The sequence below is a fragment of the Staurois parvus genome, unplaced genomic scaffold, assembly GCF_062004578.1.
Source record: "Staurois parvus isolate SC_StPar_1 unplaced genomic scaffold, SC_StPar_1.0 ptg001149l, whole genome shotgun sequence".
In the NCBI taxonomy this organism is placed as follows: Eukaryota; Metazoa; Chordata; class Amphibia; order Anura; family Ranidae; genus Staurois; species Staurois parvus.
The window spans coordinates 6569-15759 of record NW_028318945.1 but is presented as its reverse complement, the minus strand read 5'-3'; the positions used below and the strand labels follow the sequence as shown (position 1 = coordinate 15759).

Here is a 9191-nt window from a genome sequence, read left to right as displayed (position 1 = left end):
GGAAATGTTTCTTTACTTCCTATTCTGAGACCCGCCAATTATTGGTTTGGTAGATTTTAAATAGTTTCCCGTTTTATCTAACAGCCAAACAGATAGGAAATTTTTATTTACCTTCTGTAACAGAGACCCACCAAATAAAAAAATGTTGGTAGATTATTTCACTTATTTCCTGTTCTGTCCAAAAAAAAAAAAAAAAAAAAAAAAAAAAAACACAAAACAAAACAAAACAAAACAAAACAAACCTTTATCAAAATGTGAATTTAGGAAATTTGTTCTCTGCTTCCTGTTCTGAGACCTGCAAAATAGATGGGCTTTTAGGAAACATTTATCTCTTGTATCGGTGACCCACCAAATAGACATTTGGTAAATTTTTGCTCATTTCCTGTTCTGGCCAAACAGACAAATAAATAAAGATTTTTCTCTAAATTCTCATCTATCTATTTGGCAGGTCTCAGAACAGGAAGTAGAGAACAAACTTCCTAAATTCACATTTGACGAGAACAGGAAATTAATGAAAATCTACCCAATTAATGTCGCTTTGGCAGGTCTCAGAACAGGAAGATTTTCACTCATTTCCTTTTCTGTCCAAACACCCGCCAAATGGATATGCATTTAGGAAATTCATATTTACTTCCTGTTCTACCTAAGGCTTGCCAAATACACATGAATATGGTAGAATTTCATTTCCCTCCTGCTCTGTCTAACACTGGCTAAACAGACTGGAATTTAGAATTTTCTTCTTTTTTGGTCTGTGCTTTCAGAGCCAGTAATTAGACACAGATTTAGGAGATTATCTTCATTTCCTGTTCTACCTGAGAGGGGTTCTGACTCATCATTGCTCCATAAAAAAAAAAAAAAAAAAAAAAAAAAAAAAAAAAAGTACTGCATTACCTATATACACCATTAGGCGGCAGAACACTACAGCAGATAGTGTATTGTACCTTGGTCATAATATATATATATTTTTTTTTTCCCCAGATTTTTGAAAGACAGAAAGATTGTCACGCATCCACGTTTTGCATATGTTGCAATAAAGAAACTTGTAATAAAATATTTTTTCTACAATTAGGACATCAGTGTTGACTCACTGTGGATTTATTACTCTATATACACACATAGGAGAATTGTAGTGAGGTAGGTGCTGTGCAGTTTCTACCACTTATAGTAGATGTACAGCCATAGTTTTTTTGCTTTTGTTTGTTTTTTTTTTTTTATTTCATTTTTCACAGAGTAGGACCACTGAAAACACTTCAGTGTCTTTTTTGTTGTGCGTGTCCTTTGGAGGGACTAGTCTTCACTTCTACAGAACAGAAAGTGAAAAGGAAATATTTAGAAAGCAAGGGCAATTTCGGTCTTGGGCATCACTAAAATTGGTGATCCCATTTCCCCCCCAAATTGTGTTTTGGCTATACACTTTAAAAAAAAAGACCTTCCACCTCAATGACAAGATCTGCGTATTCAAACTTCCATGAAAAAACAAAAATAAACATGTAAAATGGAGGAAAAGTTAGATAATATACTTATTTCCATGGCTTCTTCCTGCAGTGCCGAGGCAAGGGTGACATTGTCCTTATGGCCAGAATGAGTAGCCCATATCTTGAAGGAAGATCATCCTGCACTGAGCAGCAGCATTTTCTATCGAGATGTGGGCTACCAAACATCGTCTAAGGAGGATGACATCACCTCTTGCATTATGGAAGCCAAGGAAAGTTGAGTATTTTTATCGGAACCATTTTGTTCTCCCACAGGTTCTCCCATAAAGGGAGCATAGAGTAAGCAGACCTTCTCTGAAGTGCAAGGTCCACCTCAAAGGACAAACATCTTCATGAAAAGAAGAGCCTTCTGGACAAGCAGAACATTGGAAAGGAGTCATTGCTCTGGGTTTCACACTTATAAGCAAGCAAAATGGATATCTAAAAGGCTTTAGCTGACCATGAAGATGTCCTGCATCTGTGGAAGCTTCAAGCACAGATCAGGCGTCTACAGTGAGCAGTGCAAGCCAAAAGCAGTTTAAAATCTGGTCTCTAGATTCGTGACATTAAAAAACAAAAATATTTAGCTGTATGGATTTTCTGATTAAAATCATGAACATTGTTCAGGCCTTAAACTTTCAGTCACCAACTCTGCCCATGAACTGAACCACAATGTAAGGTTCCAGGTCTTGGAGAACGATCCCAAAGATGTACATCACAGATGCAACCTACAGTATAGGTCTCCAGCCACCAAATCATTAGAACTGCAAAAGTTAAGAGGATACGGAGAGACAAGGTGCAGGTGGAATAATAGAGGTCATACATAAAAATATAGGACTCATACACTGTTCTTTTCTAAGATAATATCTCTGTGCTCCAATTTCCTCTTCACAGGTAGCAGGAAACAGTTCTATTACTCATATAGGGTATTCCTCTTATGGTGTTCAGCTACGTATGACGGCATCCTAAATCACTTCCAGTGCGTTTATCAGCCATGGTGCTGAGTGAAGACTTTGTACTAATAAAATTTAAAAAAAAAATTGTTTCAGTAGTTTCCACAAAAAGTCAGGTTGGGACCTTCAAGAGCAGCTTCAGCTTTCGAAGGTGGTCAGCCTGTGAGATGACCTTCATTGGATCAAAATAATCTCCCAAGAGGTGAAAAGGTAGAGGTCGGTTAGCGGTTGATTCACAACGGTCCATACAAAATCAAGGTTTAGTTTTTGGTGGGAGTTGGGGACTTCTTCACCTTCCATTTGCGATAACCGCCCCTAGTCCGCATATTGTTAACGTACTTTGGGACCAAGTAATAGACCGTCATGGGCTGGTAGGTTGGAATAAAGCTCAAAGGGTTCCTGGGATAGTGGTAGTAGACGGTGGACGCTGGAGCTGGAGCTGGGCTGTAGTAATACTGGGCACCCTGCAATTAAAAAAAACAAAAACACGACTGTTAGTTAAGACATGGCATGTGTGGTGGTTTACCATAAAGACTTTTTTTGTAATTATTTGTATAATAAAAAAAAGGTTTACAAATATTTTTAGAATACTTTAAATACAAATATTGCACATTAATATTTTGTATTCTCATTGAAAGGCAGGGTCATCTTCCTTTGTTCACCAGGACATCTTTAACCGCTTTACAGAGTGCAATAGCTCAAGCTGAAATTTACATACATAGCTATGAGGCCATTTTTATAAAGCAGTAAATACGACACCCAACAAACATTCACTTCAAGTGAACCTTCCCGTTTTCACCATCAGTGTATTTTTACGTCCACGGTCTAATAAATATACCCCATCAGAGCAGTGACCCCCTCTTACTGCCCCCCCCCCCCCATTCCCCTGCTCTCTGCAGTTTCAATTAGAGACACAGGAATTGGCTTCTGTTGAGCTTTCTCTGAAGGAAAAAAAAAAAAAAAAAAATTGTGTGTGTAACACACACACAAAGGCCCTTTCCTAGCCTTTATCTGTCCCATAGGGCACTATTCCTCCCGCCAACACCAATGACGGGGCACTATTCCTCCCGCCAACACCAATGACAGGGCACTATTCCTCCCGCCAACACCAATGACGGGGCACTATTCCTCCCGCCAACACCAATGACGGGGCACTATTCCTCCCGCCAACAGCAATGAAGGGGCTCTATTCCTCCTGCCAACAGCAATGAAGGGGCTCTATTCCTTTCTTCAATACCAATGATAGGGCACTACCTCTCCTCCTACCGACACCCTCCCCCCCTCCAACTTCAAGGCCATGTCTGTTCTCACTGATGCTGGGCCTGGGACATTTTCTCATCCCACTGGCCACGGTCCAGCCCCCTAGAGTCTGGAGGACAGTAAACTGGCCCTTCCTTTGTGTAAAAAAAAAAAAAAAAAAAAAACACCACACACACACACACACACACACAAAAAATATACCACACCACACACACACACACACACACACACACACACACACACCACATATAGAACAGACTTCCCTTTTGTGGCTACAATGGCCTCAACCACACTGGAAAACATTTCCACACGATTTTGGAGTCTGTGGAAATTTGCACCCGTTAACCAAAAGAGCATTTGTGAGGTCAGTTAGTGGTGATGGATAAGAAGAACTGACTTACAAACAGCATTCTAATTCATCCCAAAAGGTGTTCAGTAGGGTTGAGGTCAAGGGTCCATGCAGACCACTTACGTTCTTCTACACTATATTGGTCAAACCATGTCTCCATAATAGATGGAATAAAAAAAATAAAAAAATAAAGTACCAAAAAAATAGCTTCCTTTAAATATAGTATATATGTAGTAGATTTAAAATAATCAAAAATTTGAATGGTATGTCTTTCCCTTTAATGAAAGGGTGGATAGGAACCAAAAACAGAGATCAGATGACTCAAAGGACTGAATCAGTTACAGAAGAATGTCTACGTGGTGACTCATGACATCAGCTGAAACAATTATTAGGGAGATCCAGGTCTGTGGGAGAACTGACACGTGTGGTTGTAGAAAAACTAATTTACATTCTATAATTCCCAGCAGTTGGATGAATAAAGTTTGATTCATAAAAATGTGCTTAGGATACAACAGATTTCAGTAGCACATCTGGCTAGCAGAAGTGCAAACCTGTGGTCAACCCAAAGAAAAAACCCAACCCAAACAGATTTCGTATGGTCCAACTTTATGAATTTTCTCTCAAAATCCAACATGTGGTCAAGAATGGTAGCCCCCTAGGTTTCTCCAAGGACAGGTGTACTTTCAACCACTTACAAGCTTTTGGGTGTCCATCCCCGGGGTGGTGTTCTGGTCCTTGCTACTGATGCTGTCCTCATCCTCGCTGGAGCACTCGGATGGCGATCCTGTGGTGTCTGAGCCATCAGAGTGATAGTCTGAGGTCTCCAGATCAGATTTGTCTGAGCTTTGATCCTTCTTGGGCTCTTCGGGCTCAGTAGGTTTCACAGTAAAAGGGCTACAGCTCTCTCCAAGCCTGGGAAAACACAACAGTGTGGGGGGTAAATGACACCTGCCAAAAAGAACTTCACAAACCGCTTAGTAAACCTGGATCAACTCAGCCCTCAAGGGGCCAAAAGGTTTCTAGTTTTAGGTGGTCCATAATATTTCCAGACAACAATCTGAACTCCAGGCACACAGTTGTGAAACCTTCCAACAAATTTGTAATTTAGTTGAGCCACTTTTTGATTTCTACACCTCTACTAAACAGTACAGCCAAGAACATAACCACTTTCTCTGTTACAGTTGAGGAAGACATTGGTGTCACTTCCTTGCCCCACCCAGCCAACAACTTTTCACTTCAGTAGTACTAGAGTAGACTACAGTCCCTTAGGTATGACTTACCTACAGCTGACCTCTTTGGGGTCAATCCAGATGGACATGTTCCTGGGTAGATCAAGCTGTGAGCAGCGCAGGCCACTCCTGACACAGGCCTGCAATACAGAGTCATCCAACAGTTGGTTTTGCTCGATCCTTATACATCTGAAACCGTAAAGAAAAAAGGTACACGATTAGCATGGAAATAAAAAAAAAATAAATAATATGAAGGGCCATTAGGAAGGTTCTGGACAAGGTGTGTTAACATTCAAGGATAAAGCCCATCTCTAGTCAAAGTCTTCACGGATTATGGCCACCATTGTTAAAATCAGGGTTATGTGGAACCCTGGGGATCCTCCAGCACTTGTTAGGGTATCCTTGAGCGGTGGCTGACTGCCCTCCCATTTAATGGTACGGAGCTAATGACTTGGTATCCAGAGCCAATGACTTTCATCTGTCTGAAGAGTGGCAACATTCAGACCACCACTGTATAGGGGCATTCTTTCTACTGGCCACCAATGTAAAGGGCATTTTTATTCCTGTGACCATCAATGACTTGATTTCATCAGGGTTCCCGGAGACCTGAAAATGTTTTCAAGGGTGGGTAAAAAGGTTGAGAAAGTCTGGTTTCAGAGGAGCATTGGTAGCTTCCACATTTCTCTAAAGACATGTTTCATTAGAGGGGTAATCTTACACCAATATAAAAAAGGCCTTTTTGTTTTACGGACCTCCAATAAAATTGGTTTCAGCTGGGGTTCCCCAAGGCCTAAAAATTATTTCAAGGGTTCCATTGCGGTAAAAAGGTTGGAAAAGGCTGGTTTAGAAGGAGCATTGGTAGCCTCCATTTCTCTCAAAGGACATGCTTCCCAACTTAAAAGGAGGCTTGTAAGTGTGGGCACACAAAATTTCTACCCGCTGTCTATAAGATTCAAGTACTCAAAAGGCCAGACCACCAGAAATGGTTTTAGTTGTAGACAGACTGGTGGGCCAAGTCAATACGTGGTCCTTGCATATTTTGGATGCCCCAACAGTTGAATCACCCTACCATAAAACTCCTGCTCCATTCCTCTCCACCTGGGGGCAATTGGAATTCTTGCCCACCTTTGTGTGTTATAGCTTCTCCCGATACATTCTCCATTTAAAAAAAAAAAAAAAAGTGCAGACCCAGGAATTTAGTGCAGGGATGGTAGGAACCCCTCATAATGGCCAGAGCAGGTGTGCAGACCCAGGAGCCTAAGTCAGGGATGGTGGAACTCCTCATAGTGGCCAGAGAAGGCGTTCAAACCCAGGAATTTAGTGCAGGGATGATGGGAACCCCTCAATGGCCAGAGAAGGTGTTCAGACCCGAGGACTCAGTGTAGGGATGGTGAAAACTCCTCATAATGGCTTAAGCAGATGTGAAGGCCCAGGAATTTAATGTAGGATGGTGGGAACGCTTCACAATTGCCAGAGCAGGTGCAGACCCAGGAACTCCGCACAGGGATGGTTGGAATGGGTCATAAATGCTAGAGCGGGTATCCGGGCCCAAGAACCGATGGCAGAGATATCACCAATAAAGGCCGACAGACAGAAGTGTCTGTTAGATGGTTTAAAAGCTCCAAAATTTACCAAAAGTTTCAATACAAGTCGGGCATGGACTGACCTTTTAAACCTGACATTTTGTTGACCATTTCGGGAGGGTTTTTTTTTTTTATATTGATTGTGTAAACATGAGACCAAAAACAAGAAGTACATCAGGCGAAAATGGGAACAAGCTCTGTAAAGGGATTCAGTGGAAAATACCCGGTACTCTCTCGGTATGGGTCACTTGTCTTGTCCCAGCAACTCCTACTCTTCCAGCCATCCTGGACATCGCTGCCCATGAACTTGGTTTACAAAAAGAGAACTGAACAGCTTTCGCATCAATTTTTGCTTTACTAGAAAATATTTAAAGGGAATGTACTGCGAGTTTGTAGAATAGTCTCCCATAGTCATGGTGGGAGTTTCACCCTATGGGGATGGCCTGGGACAGGTTCACTTATAGTCCACCCTCCCCAGCAGTATGAAGGTCCCTTCACTTCCCTTCCAGTCCACTCAGCTGGAACACTTGCCCTTTGTATGCTATGCGCTGCCTTCTCAGCAATCACATGATCAGAAAGCCCCACTTAAAAAAAAAAAAAAAGACCACCAAGAGGCGGCCACAAGGTGTTAAACAACAATATTATTAGTGTGGTGCTATGTGGGCCATTCGCCCTCTTCATGCTCATGGATGGGCCATTTAGAGGAGTAGGAATGAATGGGGCGAGTGACAAAGAGTGAGTGCACCAATTTCCTGTGCGGAGGACATCCGTCATTTAGGTCTCTCCTGCCCAGCCAGACCATCCTGGGCCCAAGCCCAGCCAGACCATCCTGGGCCCAAGCCCAGCCAGACCATCCTGGGCCCAAGCCCAGCCAGACCATCCTGGGCCCAAGCCCAGCCAGACCATCCTGGGCCCAAGCCCAGCCAGACCATCCTGGGCCCAAGCCCAGCCAGACCATCCTGGGCCCAAGCCCAGCCAGACCATCCTGGGCCCAAGCCCCTTACATTTACGGAGTTTCAGTTCCTTCAATTATAGAGGCTCGGCATCACATGTGTGCCCTACCTAGGATGGTCTGCTACTTTCAAGAAGCGAAGTACAGTCCCTCCCACCAGCCATGATCTGCCTGCATTGCATAGGGAAGCACAGACCCAGTGAGGACTTTTTTTTTCTGTTACCTGTAGGCCTGTCCTTTCTGTGGGCTGTCTGGGTACCAATGCCCTTCGAATTTGTCACACAAGATGGAGGTCAGAGTCTCTGTAAACCTTTCCACTTGCTTACGGTCGAACTTCTGGTGACGATTCAGCAGCCTTACAATGTAAGACGCCCCAAGTTTAACCTCCTCATGCATCTTCTCTAGTACGGTTTATATCACGGCCCTGAAACAAAAACAGGCACAACATTAACAGACAGACCAAAACTGCATTTCTTTTCTGGAAATAGACAAGAAGATCAAATAATCAGCATGTTACTGCAACTTATCAGTAACTCACAAAAAGGCATTTACCCAAAACAATATTCCTTTATTAAAAAAAAAAAAAAAAAAAAAAAAAAAAAAAAAAAAAAAAAAAAAACTGTAAGGGATCTAATATGTGCATTTCCCTTGATCTTCAGCTCCATCTAGTGGCCATAATACAGTATTTTCTTGAATCACTGAATAAAAGAGTAAAATATCACATTATGGCCACGTGATGGCGCTGGCAATTATATGAAATACACATTGAGGATTTTTTTGTGATGGCTTTGCAGATGCCAAGGTATTCACACAGCAAATTGTATTCTAAATAGACCCATAAATAAATACAATTGCCATGTTTTAAATAAAATATTTGTATTTAGCCTTTGCAGCCCTCTCTAGTACTCTTACTAGCTTCATTTTACTGTATGGAGGATGTCAATAGGCTTATAACCAAGTCACATTTAGGTACTTGTACTAGCTGCATTTTACTACACAGGGGATGACAGTAGGCCAACAACCCCGCGAGATTCAGGTATTGTACTAGCTGCATTTGTTGATAAAACTAGGCTAACAACTCTGTAAGATTCAGGTACTTGTACTAGCTGCATTTTACTGCTCAGGGAACTGCAAGAGGTTGACAACCCTGTAGGATTCAGGTACTTGTACTAGCTGACCGTGAAACTACAAGAGGTTTGCTACCCAGTCAAAATTAAGGTACTTGTACTAGCTGCATTTTACTGTATAGAGGATGACACTAGGCGAACAACCAAGCCAAAATTCAGGTATCTGTACTAGCTGCATTTTGCTATACAGAGGATGACAAGAGGTTAATAAACCAGTCAAATTCATGTACTTGTACTAGCTGCATTTTACTGTACCTGGAATGACA

General features: G+C 42.0%; 1 protein-coding gene across 1 annotated transcript; it reads right to left on the bottom strand.

Moving 5' to 3' along the window:
* Positions 1–1079: 1079 nt before the first annotated feature.
* On the bottom strand, positions 1080–8220 carry LOC149439191 (protein BTG3-like). Its single transcript, XM_089659335.1, has 4 exons — positions 8022–8220; positions 5315–5452; positions 4730–4946; positions 1080–2889 (listed from the first exon to the last, which is right to left on the bottom strand). Exons 1-4 carry the CDS (start codon positions 8192–8194, stop codon positions 2686–2688), a joined length of 732 nt encoding a protein of 243 aa, XP_089515461.1. The 5' UTR covers positions 8195–8220; the 3' UTR covers positions 1080–2685.
* Between the last annotated feature and the right edge of the window lie 971 nt (positions 8221–9191).

Excerpts from the sequence above, each read along its gene's own strand:
- LOC149439191 (XM_089659335.1), bottom strand. The coding sequence starts at position 8,194 with ATGCATGAGGAGGTTAAACTTGGGGCGTCTTACATTGTAAGGCTGCTG. Across the intron at positions 5,453-8,021 it reads CAGAAAGGACAGGCCTACAG|ATGTATAAGGATCGAGCAAA; the intron begins GTAACAGAAAAA and ends TTACGGTTTCAG. Across the intron at positions 2,890-4,729 it reads GGATGGACACCCAAAAGCTT|GGTGCCCAGTATTACTACAG; the intron begins GTAAGTGGTTGA and ends TTTTAATTGCAG.